This window comes from Culicoides brevitarsis, chromosome 2 (assembly GCF_036172545.1).
Source record: "Culicoides brevitarsis isolate CSIRO-B50_1 chromosome 2, AGI_CSIRO_Cbre_v1, whole genome shotgun sequence".
NCBI classification, from domain to species: domain Eukaryota; kingdom Metazoa; phylum Arthropoda; class Insecta; order Diptera; family Ceratopogonidae; genus Culicoides; species Culicoides brevitarsis.
In genome coordinates this window covers 15,913,716-15,938,708 of record NC_087086.1, presented here as the reverse complement: position 1 = coordinate 15,938,708, position 24,993 = coordinate 15,913,716, and the positions used below count along the sequence as shown (strand labels likewise).

The following is a 24,993-nucleotide window of genomic DNA, read 5'->3' as shown; positions in this document are numbered from 1 at the left end:
ATTATCAAAAGTGATCGAATGGAGGTGCCTAGTAAATCCGAAGGATGTAAGATCATCGTAAATCGTTGCACTTCAGATCGAATAGCGGTATGCAGTCTTACACATGCACGTTTTGAGTATACGAGCAGCCGTACTTGGCGTATCCAAGAGAGTTGCAGGCATATAATCGAATACGTAACATATTATTATACAATGCGTGTTTCTTTCTTGTTTTGTGCATTTTGTATGCAGCAACGTACACGACACGACGTACAGCCAAAGAGTAAAGAATTTACAGTGTAGTAGCAGCAGCAGCAGCAGCAAAAACATGTACCGCTATGTCGTTGCGATGTGTGTTGTTGTTGCTGTTTTTTATCGTAAGTAGGTCACCTAAGTTGGGTCAATGCACTGCAGTTGGAAAAGTATTGGTGTCTCTCGCAGCTGTGTGTGCGTTGTTTATTTACTGTATGCATAAACTTACATTTGGATGCAATATATACTGTTATTATAATAACAGCGCCGAACAACAACAAATCTATATATTTTTCTTTATAAAAAAAAAGTATTATGTATGTTTCGTGTTTAATTCAGCAGGCAGGCCAACAGGCAGCAGCGTCGTCGTCGTCGTGCGTGTTTTGTGATTAAACACACTCAAAAATAGAATGTTGTGTATAGCGAGTAAAAATAAAAGTACTTTTGATATAATAATAATCATAATAACAATACTATTAAATAAAAATATATTTATAAATAAAGTAATCGGTTATCTCACAAATGTTTACTATTTGCTACACTGAATTTATTTTTGTTTCTTTTTATCAAACAAATGCAATTTTTTTATTTTACGGATAGATAGAATTGCTTACACACAAAAAATCAACTATTACATAATTTTTTTTTATTCATTTGTACGACGAAAAACATATTTTAAATATGTATATTTTAGCGACAACGTTGTTGATGACGACGACGACGTCATACAATATTATATTGCCCTTATGTAAAAAAAAGCAAAGCGAAAAAAATTGTAATAAATTATCGGATTTTATGAATATGAAATTATTTTATTTTATTTGGCTGTGTTGCACATATGAAGCGTACGTTTTATGATAATAATACGAAAAATGGAAAAATATATATTTTTTTTATTATGAAAGAGAAAAAGGAGTGTGATTTTTATTGCTTTTACAAGGCGCCACACTATCGTTTATTTATGGAGCGCATGCATATAAACAAAGTTAGTATTTTTCGTATGTCATGTGATGGAGTTTTCTTCATATATTTTTGTATATAAATTTTCTTGAGTTATGTGGAAATTTTCTCTTCATGACTCCATTTATTGTATTTTATTAAAGTAGGGTTAGGGAAATTGTTTTATGTTTATTAGAAAATTAAATTATTAATATTAAATGTTAAAAATTATAAAAAATTAAATTTAATTTTTAATATATTTTCTAAAATTATATTTCTTAGTAAAATATAAAAAAATATAAAATATATAAAAATATTAAAAATAAATATAATTGAATAAATTATTAAAAAAAAAATTTGTACGATTAATCGATTATAATAATAAAAATATTTTTTAAAATAAATTTTTATATATTTTATATTTAGAAAAAATTTAATTTTATAAATATTTTTTTATTTATTTTTATTTTTTTTTAATAAATTGATTTGAAATTAAAATTTTTGTACAAAAAAAAATAATAATAAAAATATATTTTTTAAAATTAAATTTAAATAAATTAAGTTAATTAATTTATTAATTAAAATTTTAAGTTTATTAATTTTTTTATAACAAATTAATTAAATAATTAAATAAATTAATTTTTTTAACCCTGTTTAATATATCATAATATGATTTAATATTAGAAATTTTTTTATTTAGTTCTAAATATTTTATACAAAAAATTTTATGCAAAATAAAGGCGTCTTAGTGTAGAAATCTCGAAAGCGACAAAAGCAAATAAATATTTAACTTGCTTGGTTGCATAAACCCCCTCGAACAATGCAAATAATGCAGCAAAATTAAACATATTTGAATTTAAAATTAAAAACTTAAAAACGAAAGATATTTGTAACGCGTGACAAGCACGTAACTAACGAAAAATAAATAAAATATACTTAAAATAAATAATATATAAATATCATATTTTGAATAAAAGTGATGAATAAAATATTATTTATGATGATGATGAAGTGAAAGTATCACAACGTTGAATAAATATTATTATTATTATATTAATGTTTATTTCGAGGAAACGCAGGGTGATTAACGAAAAAAGTCGTGTGTGTTATGTTAGACACGTTCAAACATTTTAACTGAAACGCACGTTTTTTAGCTTACAATCTCCTTTCCTTTGATTTTTCGGTTTTTCCAGAATTTTCAACTCACCTAAAAAAGAAAGAAATAAAAAAAATTAGTTAAAAAATCGAAATGCAATAATTATTATGTTCATGGTTATTATCCAACTTCTCGCCGCAACATTCGAGAGTTACTACTGCATAATGACGTAATTTGTGTTAACTTTTCTTTCTTTAAAAAAGTTTGTAGTACGCAAATAAATAGTTATTTAGTCCAGAACCTTTTTCCGTTTATTTTTAATTTAATTCTAACAAAATAGAAAAAATAAATAAAAAAAAAATGGTATCTGTGTCAAATGTGTCTTTGTTAAACTTTGTGCTATAAATTTGCATTCAATAAGCGACGCATCGCATCGCACAAGAGAGACTAAATAACAAATAAACCGTTAGCGAAACAAACAATAATCGAATAACTAATAAATAAATGAAATTTAAAATAATAACAAACAATACAGCAAAAAATAAAAAAATAGGATATAGGTGAAACTTTTGCACAAATAAATTATTCAGAACACGTATTCTTGCCATATTGTCGTCTTTTTATCATTCGGCGAGTTGTCGAATAAATTTTTAGTAGAATTTCCAAGAGATTCAGCCACGTGTGATTTTACATACTTAGTTGTAAGTGTAGTAGCTGTCTAATTTTAATAGGTTACTCATTTAAATTGCAACTCTTTGCAAATTTCGGTTTTAGAAACACACCTCGAGAGACCCATCCAATCAATTTGAATTTTATATTAAATTGAAAGTTGTCTCTCGCTGCATCGCTATGCATTTATTATTGTACGTAAAACTTCCCATTTAATGAATCGGTTTATGTTCATAAAATGGCGAACATCAAAAATAATTCATTATATAATTGAATTTTTCATCCCAATGCATATTTTAACTTTTTAAATTATTATACAATTTACATTTGCCCCAATTGACATTTTTAAATTTTGACCCAATGCGTTTTTAAAAACTTTCCCCCAATGAAAAATCAGGATTTTTGACCCAATGTGCATTTCAAATTTTTTTCTCAATGCAAATTTCGCATTTTTGTCTCAATTGACAGTTTTAAATATTTGCCCCAATGCACATTTTAGATTTTAAAAATTTTTATCTAATGTGTATTAAGCATTTTTATCCCAGTTGACATTTTAATATGAAATTCCAAATATTTGGACCAATGCGCATTTTTTTAAAATTGTCACTTTATTATCGCTTCTTCTTCTTAATCAGTGAAAAACTTTGGCCCAATGCACATTTTAAAAATTTAACCAAAACACATTTGAAATTTTCGTCTGTTTTAAATGTGTTTTGGGTCAAATTTTTATAATGTGCATTGGGTCAAATATTTAAAAATGTCCACTGGGGCAAATGTCGAATGTATATTTCTTTAAAAAGTTAAAATATGCATTGGGATAAAAAATTCAGTTGTATTTTGGGTTATTTTTGTGAGCAAACCCCGATTCTTTAAATGGGAAGTTGTACGTAATACTACATTTTCCGTACCGCACCGCCGTCTATCGCACACAACAAAATTAAAAATAAAATAAAAATGGGTTGAAATTAAATTTAGAATTCAAATCAATCGATTGTGTCTGCGAAATGCAGGCAAATAATGCACTTCTCTTCATTGTTTGTCTGTTTGTCGGTGTATGCGTTCGTGCTGCGATTCGGCATTATTTGCATTCATTCTGCATGTGATTGTGCAGATTTTGTATCTAAAATATCCGTTGATGATGATTGTGATGATGATGATGAAATGAAAGTGAAAATTAGAATGTAGGTCATTTGATCGGATATTTTGTGTGCATTATCTCTTCTCTTGCAATGCAGCCGCCGATCAATTTGCGATTTTGATTGATTAGGAAAATTAAGTTGCGCGCAGATTATGAAACGCTTTTTGGGCGTGAATTCATTAACGGGTGACACAGAATGTAAATTTGCTTGCTGCCGTTGTTGCTTTTAATTTCAAAGAGATTAAAGTCAATTTTTTTCAGTTTTAGTTTGGGTAAGAACAATTGTGTTGTTATTCAATTCTTGTAACAACAAAGTAACGGGGAACGGAACTAACGGTTGTTAGTCAAAAATAATTTGAAATAAAATTAAAATTTTACGAGTGAATTTTACGTGATGATGATGGGAACAATAGATTTAGAATTTTACCACGCAAGTTGTTGTGTGGTTTGAGAAGGTTGGTTAAAGACGTTCCTTAGAAGGAGTAAAAGAACGTTTTTTGGGTTGAACGTCCGTTTTGTAAGTGGAACGACAAATTTTGTGATTTTTATAAATTTTTATTTTGGAAATAATTTATGTTTCGTCACATAATAAAAATTTGAAGGAAAAATTATTAATTAATTTTTTTTAGTTAAATTAGATTTTTTTTGTATAAAATTTAAAAAAAATAATTTTTTGAAATCTTTTCAAGAAATAATCAATTTTTTACTTTTTATTATGAAAAAATGACGACAAATCAAATTTTTCATTAAAAATGCAATTAAAAAAAAAATAAAAAAATAATTAATTGAAGGCAGTCGATTTAAGATCAAAAATAACTGTTTAATTTATCTATTTTTTTGTGAAATAATACCTAATTTATTTTAAACAAAACAAAAAAGTAACAATTTAATTTTTAAATTTATTTATAAAAAATTATATTTTTTCCCTAAATGTGGTAATTAATTGAAATTTAAAAAAATTAATGAAATTTTATTTATAAATTCAAATATTTTTTTTTTAATTTTTAAAAATTTATTTATTTGAAATTTTTAATTTTATATTAAGATTTTTTTTTAAATCTAATTAGAAAATTTCTCTATGAAGAAATTAGACGAAAAATGTAAAAAAAAAACATAAGAACCGGTAAAAATATTCCATTATATAAGTTAACCGTCATAAAAATTTTCCAATCATATAAAATAAATAAATGAAGAGCAGAACAGTTAAATATAACTGTGGTTACAGTTGTTTCCATTCGTTTCTTCTATTTATTTTATGTTTTGCTGTTTAACAGCATGAATGAGCTTCGACGTCTAATAATAATAATAATCATGCTTTTTTACTATAATTTTTAACGTTTAATGTTCAACAATTAAAAAGAGCAAAAAAAAAAAAAAAAGAAAATTTTCCATTCCAATTTTGTTCTAACTCAACAACCACACACATAGACAGCAAAAACTAAAAATCAACAACCTTTAACAAGATCTAAATAAACTGCCAATTCACTCATCGATACACAAAACGCAGCAAAAAAAAAAAACTTAAGCCACTTATAATGGCATTAAAAAATTTTAATAAACACCACTTGAAAACGTTTATTTTATTATTTATGCAGCAAAATTATTATTACCTCATATTATTATAATTTTTTTTTGTTCGACATACGATAATGCAGTTTTCGTTGCATTGCTTTAACCAAACAGCACACGAAAAAAAAAACCATCGCGCAAAAATACTCAATTGATTATAAAAATAATTTAGACACGTATGACGTTCGATCGCGTCGTTGTCGTCTAAAAACTTTTGCATTATAAGTTTAAATATTTATTAAACACACAAAATAAAAAAAAAACCTAACTACATCGTGTGTACTATTCGCATCTATTATTATAGCTATGTACCGTCCTTGGATGGTCTATTCAACTTTGTCCTATTTATTTACAATTTTTTGCCATATTATTGCATGCCGTATACGAGAGACTTTTAAGACTCTCGGTGTGTACGTGCGTAAAATAATGCACAAGATCATGTGGGTATTTATTCGAAAATTCATGAAAAAAAATTAAAGTCGTTAAATTAACTAATTTTTTTTTTTTTTTGTAAATTAAAATAAAAACCAAAAAAGTCCTTTTAATTATTTTTGATCATTAAACAAATCGAGAAAATGTTTGCAAACTCTAATTCAAAAATTTTCGAGAAAAAAAGTTTATATGCACTTTATTATTATTATATTACTATAATGTGCATTATAAGATCTTTGAACGAACGTAAGACATTCATGTTGCAGTTAAATAATTTGTTGTTGTTGTGGAAGTTGGATCAAAGTTTAACGTTGTACGATTCATGTAATTATGATAGATCTTGTCTTTGTGTGTGTCTTGTTTGCCTTTGCTTCTAGAAGCAATTTGCATAAAAGTTGATTTGTGATTAGAAAAACGAAATATGATTTTTTATGAGAGATTGTTGTTTTTTTGTTTTATTTGAATTTAAAAAAAAAATATAAAAAATTTTTATTTTAATTAAATCTTGTGTTGAGAATTTTTGTAAAGCTTATTTTTTATCAAAAATAAAAAAAAATATTTTTTTCAAAAATTTTAAATTAAAAAGATCTTAAAATTTAATTGCAAAATATTTAATTAATTAAAAAAAATATATTTTATGATAAAAATACCTTTTTTATTTTTTTATATATTTTTTTAAATAAATAAAAAATATCACAAAATTTTAATCATTCTAAAATATACTTTTAATTAATTATTTTTAGATTTTTATCACTTTTGTATTTATTTGGGTTCCAATTTAAAATACATATTTTGAATTATATTTATTATTATTTATCTAATAAAGTATTTAATTATTTATTAATGTTTATTTAATTTATTTAAAAAAAATTATTTTTTTACAAATTAAAATTCTAGTTTATGTTAAAAATTGCTGAATATTTGATCAAATTAAATTAAACGATTAAATAAATAATTATTATAAATAATAAATTTTTATTCATTTAATTACATTTTACAAAAATTCATCTATTTTTAATATAACTTCAAAGTTTTTTTTTGTGTAAAAAAAATTAAATTTAAAAAAAAAATAATTAAAATATTTTTTTCTCTTTTGAATTAAAAATTTAATGAAAATTACACTTTAACATACAAAAAAAAATTAATGAAGAACCATCATCATTGTTATTTTTTTTTTCTCTTATCACAATTATCATTTACAGCTCAAACCAAGTACCGCTAGGAAGCCACGTTATAAAAATTTTTGTTTCAGAAAAAAATTGTATATATTTTACGACACACGAATCATGTGTACCTACGAAGATAGCAATAACAATTGTGATAATGAATGAAAAATGGGTCAACATATTCTATTCTTTGTGCGTTTCTAAACTACATGATGATGATTATTATTTAAACAACGTAAGTGTAAACTTACAAAAAAAAGCAACAAATGTTTAAATATCAATAAAACCCGTAAAAAAATTTCTTTTCTTATCTTTATATGGAACATTAACACGTTTTTTTTTGCTCTTTTTAATAATAATAATAGTGGTTCTAAAAAAACTGTACCAAAAGATTTTCCATTAAGTACAGTGCTCTTTTAGCGAAGAAGTACATTAATTGTAATGACAATGGGTAACAAAGGAAAAAAAAAGTATAAACTCATCTTAGTAGTTATACAAAGTAGCACTTCATAAAAATTCAGTCGGAATGAACGGGTCTTTTATAATAACTATCATAATGATACTTATTACGGTCTTCTGCTACAGCCTTTGCAAGTTTTTTTTGTATTTCGAGCAACTACTACTTTAACAATGATATTTATCATCCAAAAGCATTTTCTGCACTCTTATTATTATTTACAAGACAAACTGTATACGGAGAGATGTGTATAACTTTAAGTTGTACAAAAGAGCATAAAAATACACTGAAGGCATTATGTAAGTCAGTATTATAATAACAACAATAATCTCTGTTGTTTTACTTTTTCTATTATTATTAGCTTTTTTTTATTTATAAACATTTTTCTTTCTTTTTTGGTTTTGTTTTAGTTTTTATTTTTGCGCTTTTTTTATTAAAAGTAACGACTTGCAATTTTTAAGTCTGTCAGTATAAAATTCAAAATTATTTATTTATTTTTTAAATTTTTTTATTTATTTTATTTTAATTTTTTATTAATTTTTTAAACCATAAAAAATCAAAAAATTCTAAGAACCTTAATTCATAAAATTTAATAAATAAAAAAAAATAATTAAATTAACATTATGAATTTAAATCAAATTTGAATTCGAAAAATTAAAAATCTTAATTGTTTTTTTTTTAATTAAATCAATATTATTCTACCTAAATTAGTTGAAAAGTCGTAGTTTTACATTTTTATAATTTTAAAAATTACATAATTTTTTAAATTTAATTTTAAATTATTTTTTAAAAATAAAAATTATCTAAAAATTTAAGTGATAATAAATAATAAAGGTATAAAAAAATTACAAAATATCAAAAAAAAAAAATTTTTTTCAATATTTTTAAAAATTTCTCGATAATTTATTTAATAAAAAATTCTAATTTTTTACAAAAAAATAAAAATTCTATTAAAAAATATTTAGTAAAATATCTAAAAAGCACTCTCATTACTCGGCTCGATGAGTTTTATATATTTTTTTTCTATATTTTATGCTATTTTTCTCCACTTATTCGAGAATCATTATAATAATCATTATTATGTATGTTACCTACATTCAAAAACAATTTTAACTGTTGTCAGAACTATTTTCATCTACTAAAAAATTCCAAAATAAAAATATTTATGCATGTACCAAAAATTAAAAATAAATCATTTAGATTATTAAAAAAAATGTTTTAAAGAGATTTTCTGTAAAACATTAAACATAAACACGATACATTTCCATGCATTCGTCCAAGAAAAATGTTATAAATAAAATTTTCAAGCTTTTTTGAACAAGACATCACTTCATTTACTAATTAACTCCATTTTTCATACGGCACAGCTTGTTTGTCTTTCGTTTAAAAGAGACATGTAGTATGCATGCAATTATTACATCATAAACAACACTTCTTCTTCAATGTGCATTCTGTCAGATTGAGAGAAAGAGCGTCAGAAGCGGCAAAATAATAATATTAACAGACACGATATAATCGCATAAAAAATTGGTGTGAGTACTTTTTTCTTATTTTTATAATAATTTTTTTAATGTTTATAAATAAATAAATAATAAGTTGGATTATTACTTCATAATAATGCTAATAATAAAAATAACGTTGAAAACTAACGTTATCATGAGAGATAGTTAGCAATACGCCGCTAAATTGTGTTACAACTTTAAAGAAAACTCTTCATATATATTATATATGTTAATAATTATAAACATAAAATAATGTTAAATTTTACCTTTAATAGATCCTGCTGACGAATTTTGTATGTTTGTGGTTTGAACGTTCGTTTGCATGGGACTCGGTACTGGATTTCCATTGTGTGGCTCCAGTTTGGAGGTCCACATATCAAACATGCGTGGAGTAAACATTTAAAATAATATTTTTTTTTTAGTTTTAATTTTGATTTTCAAAGGCACAAACAATTTTTTGTTGATATTTTTTGTTACTTTTTTATCCTTCCGTTTTTTTTTTAAATATAATTTTTTTTGTGAGATTTTTTAAACGCTTTTCAGTCGCGTTGTCGTCATTATTTTATGTTTTTAGGCGTAAAATTGTCGCAAAATCACTGTTATTTCTGTTGTTGTTTTAATATTTATCAAAAAACATTTGACGTAACATAGTAACATAATATCATCTTATAGAAAGTGGCTGTGACGATAAAAAAATAAATTTTTATTATTATAAACTTTTACTAACGATCATTCATATTACGTAAGGCCCAAAAAAATTTTTTTTTCGGTACTTTTGTTTTGCTCACAGATGTTTTTTTTTTACTCTTGTATTTCTTTTTGGGCTTTCTCACTTTATGTATTATTATACTGTAACTGGTATTGTATCATAATCGAAAAAAAATTTTTTTGTATACACGCACAAAAAAGACACTTTCACGATTTTTTTTTTGTATTTTACTCTTTTTGGTTGTATATTGGATGATGTTTTGTTAAATTTTATTCGTTTTTAAGCCACTACTTATATGTGTAATGATGAGATTATATTCCAGTAACTGTAGTAATAATATTTAATAATAATAACAATTAAAATTACAATTATAAAAATTTATGTTTTATATAATTTTTTATAATTATAATTTTTAATTATTATTAAAAGACACTTTTTTTAACATAAATGCACGTTAATATTTTTTATTTTAATTTTTTTTCACGACGACGATTTTTTTATATTATTTTTTTTTTATTTTCACTTTAAATCCGGATCTTGTCAATGATGATACATTTCTTTCTCTTTTCCTCAACTCATCAAATAATTAATTGTTTTGTTTGTATGACATACTTTGACAAAAAAAAATAAAGTTAACTAGCTTTGTTAATTATAATGAATGATTATCACCAACTTTATCAATCGATTTGTGTATATTTAATCGAACGATGTTTATTTTTTTTTCTCTTCATACAAAAAAAAAACCAAAACTGTGTTACGTAAACAAACATATCGTTTTAAATGCCAATAATTAATAATATGATAATAAAAACATACACAACGAAGAAATTTTACCTGAGAGTTTGGAGAGTTCGTTATGTGCGGAGAAATGTGCATAATTTATCATGTCGAATCGAAAAATAAATAAAATTAATTTGTTTTATAATAATATTAATACCTATTGCTTAACACGTATATTATGTTTATTTTATTATTATCATAATATTATATTATTTTATTAACATTATGATAACATTTTTAAATCACCAGAAGCCAGTTTTTCGTAATAACTTGCAATTTCAATTAAAAATCTGACAAAAGATATTTTTTTTTGTGACAAACCTCAAAAAAATTTTTTTTTCTGTCAATTTAAATTTTATATTATTAATAATACATATTTTTATTAATATTATATTACAGCCGAAAAATTGCTTGTGTAAATTCGAGCCAAGCCACAGATTAATCGAAAAATTTTTGACTGTACAGTAATTTTTTTTTGTTATTAAATAAAATTTACAACAGAGTGTGTTACCACAACATGTTGTACATGTAAAAAATTACTTTTACTCCTACTGACTGACTTTTACATTTATTCAAAAAATAAAAAGTAAGTGAGTAAGTGTGCAAATAAAAATGGTGTTTCATTCGCAAGTCAAGTATATTGGTTTATTATTATTATTATTTTTATTTTATTTTATGTATATATATATTTTATTGCATATAATTTAAGGGGTTCGGTAATTTTCGCTGTTAATCAAGTATTAAATTGTTTTTTTTTTTTGCTTGTAGATAAATATTTTTGGCTTAAAGGAGTACAAAGCGGGATTACTTTTTATATGTTTTTGTTCAATTTAATTTCATTTGTATTAAAATTATTATTATTTTTGATTAAAGGTATTGAAAATTCATTATTATTTAATAATGTTGTTAAAACATTTGCCTAACTTTCATCCGAAAAAAAAAACAAATAATCATTCAAAAAATCTGACAACCTCCCGCTTGTTTGTTTCAATCATGCACACTTCAACTATCATTTTCATTTCAATCCATTTTTATTACTTTTTATTATTATTACAAAAATTTATTATTATTATTATTATGAATATTGTGCAATTCTCAAAAAAAAAAAAATATAAACAAGCGACGCGACGTTAACAAATTTATTCAACTAGCGAGAGAGCGAGAGACAACTTTTACAACAACCGGAGTTTTGTTGTCACAACTTCTCGAAAAAAAAATAAAACGATTGGCCCGCGTTTAAAATTTCGGGTTTATATAATAATTAAAGAGTCAAACAGTCAGTCGCGTATCGCATGAAACTATAATAATGTATAGTTTAAACATTCATAAAAAAAACTTTACTTTCACATTTTTTATTCAATTTTGGACAGATAAATGCGTAATCAACGTGTGTGTGTCTGTAACGTACCTACAGCCGAAAATACAAAAAAAAATTATGATGCAGGCAGGCAGACACAAAAAAGCATTTCACTTTGAAAAATGTTTAACCAAAAAAAAAATTTTTTTTTTGGGAGTCAAAAGTAACAAAAGAGCGTGATGAGGTGTTATGTCCTATTGTTACTTTCTCGTGACTGACTGGCTTAGCTTTTTTTTTTTTATTGTTGTAAAAAAAATATATAATGGAAAAAATGTTAATTTTTGTGTTTTGTTTTTGGGCGTCTTGCGATTTGGATTGATGACACTCTGTTTTGATTTGATTAATTTCTGTGTGAAATGCAGACAATGTCCGGTAAATTTTATTTTTTTGGTAAATAAATATTTTATTAGATAAAAATGGGAAAAAAAAGAAAATGATGATTACCCAATCGATAGATTATGGTCTTTCTTTCTTTTTTTTTATTATTAAGTTTGAGTTTATTTGTGTGCGTTTAATTTTTTTTTTCTTTTTTTGGTTTACGTGACTTGACAAGACTTTGATTATTTTAAAGCTGGAAAACGACACAGAAAGAGAGGAGAAAAGTGATTGGCTTTGATACGGTGCTTTAACAATTTTTTCGTTTGTTGTTGAAAGTTAGAGGTACAATAAATCTCATTTGATTGATTATATATTGAAAGAATTTATTTTTTTTTACTTAACAATTTTGTTTCGGTTTATGTAAGAATTGATAGATTGCGAGAGATTTGAAGCTTAATGGAATTTTTTTTTTGCAACTTCGTAGTTACGTTATTCGGACAGTCACCGAATGTTCAATGGAATTTGTTTTTGGAAGTAAATTTTTAATTTAAATTAAAAATGAGAAGCTCTAATTTTCGAATCTGGCATTAGAGCCAAATTTGGTAAAAAAAATTTTCATTTAAAAAATAAAAAAAAAATCGTTTTAAAAATTTTATAAAATTGATTAATTTTTAATTTTTTATACATATTTAATTTTTTTTTTTAATTAAATTTTTATTTTTTTTACAAATAATTAAAATTTTAAAAAATATTTTAATTTTAAAAAATATTAAAATTTAATTTCAAAAAATTCAAATCTTGGTTTGATTGCAGAGATTTTTCTATTTTTCTTATATTTTATTGAATTTAAAAATTTTAAATGAATTTTGCATAAAATTTAAATTTTTTTTGTTAAAATTTTAATTTAATTTAGATAATTTTTCTAAAATTGAAATTACTTTAATTTAAAAATCCTATTTTGTTAAAATTATTGATATACACTTAAATTTTTGAAGGTCAAATGAAAGGTAAAGATCCTTTTTCTCTCTTTTTTGTTTTTTTTTTTTATTTTTTGTCAAATAATTAAAAAAAAGTTTGGTATAAAAATACTTAAAATTCGAATAAACTACTTTTCTTAAAATATACTTTTCTTAAAAAAAGAAAATTCTTAAAAATTTGAGTTCAAACTTAAAATTTTTTTTAGTAAAATCCGTCCAATTTCTCCATGAGATCAAATAAAACTCAATTAAAATCAAAAACATCGAAAAACTTTTAGCTAAATCCACAAATCGAAAAAAATCAGATTAATTACTTAAAAAGTAGCTAAAAAAATCAGCATTACAATAAAGATTATCGTTAAGAAGCTTTTTTTTTGTAAATTTCTTTTCTTTTCTCTTCGCCGTTATAGTTATCATAAACCTCTTATAACATTAACTCGTGGTCCGAGATACTATTTTCTTTTTGGCATGATCAGAAGATTTCATCATCCCAAAGAAATCATAATTACACCGAGAGCAGACGTTCTCCTTGCTTTATTATGATGTTTTTTAATGTTAATCCATTAGTTTGATGGTTCCTTGAAATTTTCTTTCTTTTTTAATTATTTATTCAATTTTCTTCTTAATTATTATCATTTGCTTGAACATCATCATTTGTATTTTTAAATCGTTGTAACTTTATGTAACACACTCGATTTTTTTTTATTTTTCATTTCTTTTCTTTTTCTTTTATAATTTCACATTTTTTTTTATTTTAATATCATTTTTGATATTATTTCGTCTAGCAAAGTCTACAACACGAAAAAATTGCTATACACACACGACGAAATAGATAATTTTTTTTTTTGACTGAACGAACTCCCCATAACTCTCGTAAATTTGTTACGTTGTTACAATACATTTCTATTTTTTTTTCGTCGTCGTCGTCGTCGTCGATGTCGACGTATATCGCTCGCGTATACGCTTTATTAAAGAGATTGTTATGTAAAAATGTATATTAATGTTTGAATTTCACTATTTTTATTTTTTTTTTATTTCACTACGAATATTTTTTCGAATGTGAATGCGTGTAGCTAGTTATGTTGTCACACAGATTTTTTTTTTATTTTTTTATTTATTATTTGGAGAAAGATTTTTCTCGCTCTTGTTGTCAATGTTGCTTTTGATGTACATATGTTTATATTTTCATTTTCACATGTAACATAATATTGCACTTTAATTTTCATTCACGTGCTATTGTTGTTGGTGGTACCTGAAGAGGATTTGTGGAGGATGCGGATGACGATACACGATGATTAATTACAAAAAAATATGATGAAAAGTGGAAACACACACGAAATTTTAATGTTGATTAAAGTAAAGTGATAAAAATAGTAATAACAATATATTATACATATATATAAATATTTATATATATAGATTATATATAAATTTTTATAAAAGTTTATAAGAAACGTACGCGGCGCGATGCGTTTCGTACAACGTTTGGCGAAAGACTGTTTGGCCAAAGCAAATATTAAATACAGTTTACTCAAAAAAAAAAAGTTTAATATTAAATACATGTAGACTATGTTATGTGTTGTAGGTATGTAGTACCTACATATATGATACAATACGACTCTGTGCTTGCAACAAAGCCAGTGAGTTATGTCTGTGTACACACGAAAATTTTATAGAGGAGTTATGTACGCGACTCATTCATTCATCCGCAGTGTACTTTTGCTATGCTCTAGAGTTTTTTTTAGTTTTAGACAACATTATTATAACATATTATGTGGATACGGTGCACTAAAATTGCAGATTTGTAGTCGAAAAATTAATGTGAACAGTCATGTTAAAATTTTTCAGATCTACTAACATTTTTAATAATAATATTTATTTTTTATTCAATTTTGAGACTCAATTAATATTATTTTAAGTAATTTAATAAAAAAAAATAAGTTTATGATTTTAAGTAATTCAAAATTTCTAAAATTGCAAATTTCATTGTTTCATATTTTACATAAAATAATTTTTTTTTTAATAATTTTATTTTTTTAAACTTAAAAAATATATAAATAAATTTTTAGTTATAAAATTATTAAATAAAAAAATTATTATTTTTTTATAAATAATTAATTTTATATAAAATTTGAAACATTTTGAATTCATTCAGGATTTTATTGAATAATTTTTTTTTATAATTAAGTATTATTGATTTTTTGATGTTAATTAATTTAAACTTTAATTCGTAATTATAAAAATTCATATTTTTTAAAAATCAAAAAAATTTAAAAAAAAATAAATTTTTATTAATTATAAATAATTTAAAAAAAAAAATCAATATTATTTTTTACATAAAACCATTAAAATATCAAAAATTCGTAAGAGTATTCAAAAATAAGTAAGTATTCAAAAATTTCATAATTTTTAATTATTATCATTTTTATTATATCTCTTACTATTATATTATTTTACTTTTTTTTAAATTAATTAAATCAGAAAAATAATTAAAAAAAAAAAATAATAATTAAAATTATTAAATTATTTTCTTAAATCTTAAAATAATAATTTTTTTAATTAAACATTTTTTTTAAAATTAATTAATTAAAATTCTTTAATTAAAAAATAATAAATAATTAAAAAAAAATATTAATTTATTTTGTTAAATATTAAAATAATAATTTTTAACTAAAAATTTTATTTTAAAATATTTTTTTTAAAAAAATATCACTTCAACAAAATATTTCACCGCTAAAAAATAATTTCCCATCCCACCGTTTCATGATTTAGAGTCTAATTTACGTTTGTACTCGCTCACTCACACAGGAACTGCACATTTTTATGCTCAAAAAAAATTCAAACTCACAAAAAATAACTCACAGCAGCAACGTCGTGCACTCAGAGCAAGCAAACAAGCGAGCACAGAGCTCATAATAATAATAATAATGAAAGAGCACTATAACAACAACAGTTATTGTTGCGGCTTTTATTGCTGCTCATACAGAAACTTTTTTTTTCTTCAAATTTTACTACTACATTATGTTGCTCAACACTTGATCTGCGTGAGCTGCGAGTATGTCCCGTGATTCAAACATTCAAGAAATACAAGAAAAATGTTTAAATCATTACACCGTTCGTTGTTATTGTTATAAAACAATGGCATTAGTTGTAATTATTAATATTTTTTGTGGTGTTTATGTGTACGACGACACATAAAATTGCCAAGAACACGAGTTAAAGTCCAGTTCTAACGTGAATTGTGTGCGTTATTACGAGAGAATTAACAGTTTTAACAGTTAGTAGCATAAATTAGCGTTAGTTTAGTATTTTTAATACGTTGAGTTACGACTATGGCGGTGTCCATGAACATTTTTTTCGTTCATTTTGGAAATTTCCAGAAAGTTCTATGGCTCACGGGGTTCAAGGTAGATCATTTTCTGCGATGGAGTTGACTGGTTTTGATTTTTTCTATAATTTTCATTAATTGGAGAGTCTCCAAATGAAACTTCTTACTAAAAAAAATATTTTTAAAAAATTTTAAATTAAATTGCGTGTAAATTTTGCATCCAATCCTAGACAGTACGTAAATTTATTGCATCCACGAGCTGTCAGTCGTCGACAGCACCAACAACAACAACATCGACATCGACGACGAGCGAGTTCAAAAAACAAGAAAACACACTACTTACCTACAAAAAACAATCATCATTCAAACAAGTCATTCAGCTCAGCTCGCCGCGCCGTCAATATGGTGCATTGTACTTGCGTATCTATTTTTGTCCGTACGCGCCAAGTAGGTACCCAACACCACCAACAACAGTGTTACATAACACTGCAAGTGCATTCACATTGCAGAAATAATATAATATTTAGTCTGTGTAGCTGCGACTGCATTAAAAACTGCAAACACGCAATGCAATGTAACTGTGCTCTCCGTGCTACGGCAGTGTGTCAGTGTGGTGTCTATGGCACTCGCTCGACTACGAAGGAATGGCAGAAAACATTAAAAAATGCATTATGTGATTTTTTTTTCGTGCAACATAGAGTTGTGTGAGTGCAATGAATGTTATGAGAGATGAACGAATATCCTCTTTGGGTCATTCAGATTTATTTATTTTTTTGGTTGAATTAAATGCATTTCTCGTTAAATGTAGTAAATTTCACTTTTACAAGAATATTGATGCATAATATTTAATAAAATTCAATATAAAAATTTTAATTAAAAGGTAAGTATAAATTTTATTAAATATTGTGCTCATATAAAAGTCATGGGACTTAATTTAATTTAATTTTTTACAAAATTAAATTTTTATAGCAAATTTTATACCTATTTATTTTATTGTAATTTTTTCATGGTAATCATAAGAATTCATTTATATTTTTTTTAAATTAAAATTTTCATAACATTTTTCATAGTTTTATTCTAATGAAAACGTAAAAATTTAATTTTTATAGCATTTTTTTCATAAATTATTTTATTTTTCATTAATTATACTTTTATAGCAAGTTTTTTCAAATAATTTTTTTGAATGAAAACTTTGTTAAAAATTAATTAAATTTTATTATTTTTATTTTAACATTTTTTTATTTTCAAAAATTTTCAATACATTTTTAAGAAAATTTTTCAATTTTTAGTGATTTTTGTACTGAAAATCGTATTTTGTTATAAAATTTTCTTAAAAAAAAAAATTAATGAAAATTATTTAAATTTTTTTTCGAAAAAAATTTTGACAGTTATTTTTATGATATTAATTTTTTTTTTTCAATTTTAATTCAAATGTTTTTAGATCAATTTTTAATACACAAATGTCAATGTAAAAACTCAAAACAACAATAATATTGATCAACGATCAAAAATTTAAAAAAAATTGGTTATTTCAAAATTTTTTAGCATTTTTATTTCAATTTTTAAATTTTGGACAAAACTATTGAGTTTCATTTGGAACGGCCTTACTATACTTTTTATAGCAAGTTTTTTCAAATAATTTTTTTTCAATGAAAACCGAATGAAAACTTTGTTAAAAATTAATTTAATTTTATTATTTTTACTCATAAACAGTTTTCAAACAAAAATTTTCAAAGAAACGGAAAAATATTCAAATTTATAGCAAAATTTGAAAATTTGTTTTTATAGCAGAAAGAATAATTATTTCGGTTTTTTATATTTTAAATTTATGAAATAATTATTGTAATATTTGCCTTAATTTTATCTTTTTAAAGCATTTTTTATTTTTTGTTCATAGAAATTTATTAATTAATTTTGAAATAAAATTTAAATTCCAAAAAATAAATCAAAAATTTTCAAATATTTTTTAAAATTTTTATTAAAAACTGACAGATTTTTACAAAATAAAATATTAAAACAAATATTAAAAATCATTAAAAATCAATTTCAGATTTATTTAAAAAATAACAAATATTTTTTATAGCAAAATTTGTAAATGCATTTTATAGCAAAAAAAAATTGTTAAAAAATTTATTTATTTTTTTTTTGTTAATATTTATTACTAGTTCTTAATAATAACTAACAATTTTTCATCTTTAAATAAAAACTTAACATTAATAACATAATTGATTACTTTAAAAAATCACCAACACGTCCCCTCAACATCAATCCAACATATCGCATCACAAGACATTCGAACAATTTTCAGAGTGTACTTGAGATTTTCTACGCCGCGCAGTGACAAACGCACACACGTACACACAATTCTATTAAAAGTTGCGTTTTTAATTTCGTAACACACATAATCAGCATTTTTTTCAACAAATTTATTTTATACACATTGCGTTCTATCAAAAAAAAAAGCGCATTGAATGAATAACACACGACATGCATTTGCATTAACGTTGCACTTTTTTTTTCGTTGTTCATAGTTAATAATAAAGTGAATAGCATTGACATACTCTGCGTTCAAAACTGGTCATTAGAAGCAAAACAACTTGTCTTGTATCGTGTCTTTTTGCGGTTTTATGTATTTTTTTTATCGGATTATTTGCATGACATGCCTCGAGATTCGGATGGATGATCTTCGGGTGACGATGATTATTTTTTTGGGGGAAAAACAAAAAAATAATTTTAAGTAAAATGAGCTTGGCAATAAAAAAAGAAGTGAAATCGCGCGCGATCTGGGATAGTCCCGCTGCGACGTGCGTTTTCTTGAAAATAATGACTAAATTGGTGTTCGATCAATTTTTAATGAGACAAAGGGAGTGGTCTCTCGTAAATCTCCGGGCGAAGGTATTTTACAACATGGGTGTTGTTGTTGTTGTTGCTTTTGTTGATAAAAAAAAAAGTCTTTCGTTCCCAACATTACTCAGGTGGCACACGAGCGCACCATTCATCATCATAATATGCCCAAAGTTTGTCTTCATGAGTGTAATGTGAGAAAAAACCTTTTTTTAGCATAATATTTAATTTACTCTTTTTTTTTTTGGTTAGTTGTTCGCGTTATTTATGATTATTATGTTTATCACTCAGGTATAAAAATAAATTACTCGAGAATTCATTCAATTGTTATTCTTTCTTTTCTCAATTTTTTTTCACCTTGTATGTACCGCAATTTGTACGTACACTAAAAAAATGTAACTTGAGAGGTTTATTCCTTGTTTTTTTTTATCATTCATTCACCTTTTTATTTAAAGGACGAAGGTGAACAAGGAAACAATAATGAGTAATTGTAATAAGTACCGTAAGGATTCATTTTTTTTCTTTTCTTGTTTGATGAAGATGGATCAGGAAGTGCATTGCATTTGCATGACGGTTTATTTTTTTCATGAGCGCGGCAAGAAGTTTTTTGGACTCACCCGTTTTTTTAAACAAAATTCGATAAAATTGTTCAATATTTACCTGAAAAGAGACAAAAATAAATTTATTAGAAAATGTTTTATTTATTTTTATAGAAAAAAATAAAATCAGAGGAAAAAGAAGAAAAATAAACATTTTATATTAAAATGCAGCAAAAATATGCTTCATGTATGTATGCGATATGCTGTTTTATGCTCAGTTCAGGCAGAGTCATCTACCGTGTAGTAGGGGAAAAATCGATAGTTTTGCATGGTGTTTCGTTTTTTGATTATGAATTATTTAATGTGCATAATTTTTGATTAAAATATTAATTTTTTAATGTAATGGATTACTTTGTGAGAATTAGGGTGACAGAATTATCAGGGGAGTTTATTGAAAATGGGAATTTTTAACGGGAAAAGTTTTCTTTATAAGCTAAAATTTATAGATTTTCGACGAAAAATTATTTTGTTAAAATAATATCATTTTTTTTTTATTTTTTTATTAATTTAATTAAAATAACTTTGATTAAAAATTATTTTATTTAATTTTTATTAAAGATTATTTTAATTAATTTTTATAAAAATTGAATTTGTGATCTTAAACTTATTCAGAGACAAGATTTTAATTTTTTAAAATGAAATTTATGAACTCAAAATTTTTAAAAGTATCTATTTCTTTAAAAAAAATTTTTAACTTTGCCAAAATATTAAAACATTTTTTCTTAATAATTTGTTAAAATGAAGTTCTACAAAAATTTTAGTACCTTTTTTAAAAAAAATCTAAGGTTAAAGGTAAAAGATTGATAAAAAAAGTAACAAAAAAAACTAAATATCGTTTTTCTACGAAATTTTAAAAAAATAATAAATCTTAAATAAATAAAAAAATATAAAATTTTTTTCTGAAAATATTGTTTTTAAATTAGCGTTCAATTAAATGCCAATTATCTTTATTTTTTAAACTTTATATTAAAATAAATTAATATTAAAAAAACATTATAAAATTACAATAAAATTTACAAAAAAAAAAATCTTTTTTATTTTGAAATTTAAAAAGAATTAATTTTATTTATTTAATAAAAATTTTATTTTATCGCCTTTTAGTTGTAGTTAAAAAATGTAAATAAATATAGTCAAAAAGATTTTATTTTAAAAAAATCATAATAAACTCTACCATATTTCAAGTATCTTTAAGTATTTTATACAAAAAAAAATAAAAAAAAAAAAATAAAAAATAAAATAAAAAACTATTTTATTTCATCGTTAAATTAAAAATAGACATTTTTCTTCCGAAATGATAAAAAAAACCTCGGCCTACATTACAAATGTCACTAAAAATTTCCCTATAACTCATTAAAATTGCATTCACGAAAAAATTCGCAAGTAATAATTTCCGTTAATCAATTCTGCCATTTACTGCCTTGCTATGGTGACATCATGACAAGCTAACGAGTTATTCATAAAATTAATTTATGCATCCAAGAAAAATCTCGATTCGCATCATCGCGTCATCCTTTTTCGGATAAAATGACTAAAAATGTCAGTTTTCGCCATTTAATAACTGTTGCAAGTTAATACCATCTTCATCTTTTCTACTTTTTTTCAATTCCAAACACACACACCTCCTTCAATTCAAGCAACTTTTAATCTCAACAAAAAATACTTTTATCCAGTTTTCTTCCTTTCCATTCAAATTCCCGTTGCTCATTACTCGTCGCACACTCAGCTGCTGTTCAATTGCTCGCTGCCAACATCTACTTATAAATATTGATATGGAACTATACCTAACTGCATTTCTACACACAAGAAGACGTCGACGACGACGAAACGAGCCGAAAACAGTTATGTAGAAGAAGAGGCACGTCACTCGCTCGATATACGGGATTCTCGTGTATTTTTCTTCTTCTTTCATTTTCTCGCTCACTCTCGCTCTGTGTTTGTGTGTGACTGCATGTTACATAACTGTAATGTTTGTAGGTAAAAATATTTACCGCTATTCTTTCGGTATTTATTGTTTTCCGTGCACGCGGCTACATGGCAGTAATGTGGGTAAGCGAAGTAAGTGAAACAAAAAAGTTACACTTCTTCTACTCTTTTAACTTCTTTTCTGACTTAGAAATAAACAAACGAACAAAAAAAAAATGTGGAAAAGAAGTTAATTTTATGTATTTAATTATACGTGAATTGGTTTCTTGATCATTTATTTTTTTTCTCGCGACCATGTTTTGTTTTCTTAAAGAAAAACACGTGTTTGGAGCCAAATGCATTCAAAAAGGCGTGAAATTATGTTCTGTCGAACTTGACTTAAGTTTCTTATAATTGCAAAAGTTTTAAAAAAATTTTTAAAAAATCTTATAAAAAAATAATTTATCGTCTTTTTGGGCATTTTTATGGAAGTTTTTAAAATACTTCTTTGAAAAAAGATAAAAATTTTGGATTTTTAACAAATTGAATTCAAAAATTAGACAAAACTAAACAATTTAAAATGATTTTAGTTTGAGATTAAAAAATTTAAACAAAAAAAAAATAATTCTTACACTTTAAACAAATTTAAATTACTAAAAAAAGATAAAAAATTAATAGAATCGGAGTCTTAATTAATAAAATTAATTTATTTAAAAATATTTTAATTAATAAAAAATAAATAAATTATTTTTTTCTAATTTTTTACTTTTAAAATTAATATTTTTGTTAAAGTTTCTGAAGAAAAAAAAATCGTGGCTCTGAAGAAGACAAAAAAATCATCTAAAGCTTTTCTGACAATAATTTTGACAAAATAAATGCAACAAATTTTAATCAAAATTTTAACTTTTATCTTTCGAAATTATTTTATTTTAAATTTATAAAATTTTCGAAGGCTTTTGATTTTTTTTTAGATCAGAAGTCAATTAAAATTTTATGAAAAATTTTAATTTACGAAAAATTTGAAAATATATATTTAATTTTAATTTATGAAAATTTTAGTTTACTTATTTTAATTTAATTTTATTTTTTATTATTAAATTAAATTTATTTTTATTAAAAATTTAAATTTCATTAAACTAAATTAAAATTCAGTAAAATATTAAACGAAGCTCTTGGTTTTATGTTGAGTTAAAAAAAAATTAGAAATAATTGATTCTTATTCATTTCTCTGTATTTGAATTAAAATATTAATTCTAACGATTGAGATTCTAAAAATTGAGACTTAAATATGAAATTTCTATTTTTTCCCAAATTATAAACTAAAAACTCAAACAAATTTTTTTTTAAAAAAAGCACTTCTTTGATGAAAAAATAAAAAAAAACCATCACAAGACCTTTGTTTGAAAAACTGAATTTAAAATAATTTGACTTTAACTTTAAAACTCGATTCACTTCACTTCACTTTAACCTTACCTGTCATGACTCCACTCCCGCTGGAAGTAATATCCCGACCGCCCGTGCTGTTTGTCGCATGCGACGACTGCAACGGCGACAGTCTCATTTGCTGCGCCACAGCTTGCACCGTTGTCGTGCCAGGCGGATTCGCTGCCTTTATAATTGTCGTCGTCGTCGTATTTCCGCTGCTTGCCGTTGCTGCCGTTCCCACGGGCGAAATTTGAATTTCCGCCACAAGTACGGCACCGCCAGCACTCGTTGCCTGTGCAATGGCATTATCGAGCGTCGTCAATGCGATGCGATTTGTCGTGATAGCGGGCGAGGACGCATTCGCCGTATTTTCACCAGACGACGCCACTTTGAATAATTTTTTGTATTTATTCCGCGTTACTTTGTGAAAAAAAAAAAGTTTTTTTTTTATGGAATTGTTTTATCAATTATTTCGTTTTGCACACACAAGTTAATATCTTTTTGTAACGGAATCCTGGGTTTCCTTTTTTATTTATTTTTGACAATGTTTATTTGTACTGCTGCACATAGTTGTCATATGACAGTCGTCTCCTGGTTCTTATTTACCATCAAACTATACATAATAAAAATATCGATTTTTCATTCCTCTGCATGTCGTACGCGCGCCGCTACTAAACTAGGGATATGGGACAAATAAACACTGTGAATGTGTGTGCGTACAGTCGCGTACGGCGAAATGTAGTTTATCCCTGTTTTTCCTTCGTATATTTAATAATTTGTGTGCGTATACGTGTACTTTTCCCTCATTTGAATACAAATTTACGGGAATTTTATCTCTTAAATTGTCACTTTTTCGATTTTTTTCGTAATTTTCTTTGATAAATTTGTATTTTTTTTACTTTTAGAACTGCACAAAGCTTAAAAATGCAAGTCAACCGAAAATTTGTACACACACGAATAAATGTAAGGGAGATACACACAAAATATTTTTAATTTTTTTTAAAAATCAGTCTTTTTTTGTAAGGTTTTAACTATAATTTGTCGATTTTCACGCCGAAACAAGATCCCGAAATTTTCTCGTGATTTTCTGTTATTTTTTTATTTCTTAAACTTGTTTAAATTCCACTTTTATTGTTAATATTTATACGAGAAAAACGTTAAATTGTGATGATACACCACACAAACTCCGACTATTCGAGTATCCTGGGCTGTACAAGGAAAATGTTTTCGTAATCAATATTTTGTACGATGCACGGACTACGACGCTGTATGACGTTTTTTTGGGGAAAAAGCTTTTTTCTGTGTGCGGCGCGGCGGCATAGGTGTGTCTATAGCTACAAATTTGTCGGCAATTAGACAGCGGAATGGAGAGAGAGCCGCTTTGAACAGGAGTTTCTCGCGGAAAAGTGTCTCGGTCTAGTTGTCGTCTGCAGGGAGCAGAGAGAAAACCGACAAGCTGCTCACGAAGGATCACGAAAATGTTGCCGGAGTTACAATGCGAGGCGCACACGAGCGTTTGTTGTTATTATTTGTTGACCAAATGCGAGTGGATATC

General features: G+C 24.7%; 1 protein-coding gene across 2 annotated transcripts in view; it reads right to left on the bottom strand.

The window, feature by feature from the left end:
* The window catches only part of LOC134829816 (probable nuclear hormone receptor HR3), a 48,182-nt gene extending 24,286 nt beyond the window's left edge, over window positions 1–23,896 (bottom strand). The window contains exon 1 of one of the 2 annotated variants that reach the window (XM_063843086.1): window positions 23,487–23,896. In XM_063843086.1, coding sequence (XP_063699156.1) covers window positions 23,487–23,574 — 88 coding nt within the window. In that variant the 5' untranslated portion in view covers window positions 23,575–23,896. Of the gene's footprint in view, window positions 1–9,465; window positions 9,599–23,486 lie in introns of those variants that run through there. The other variant, XM_063843087.1, reaches the window with a different exon arrangement.
* Window positions 23,897–24,993: the final 1,097 nt, after the last annotated feature.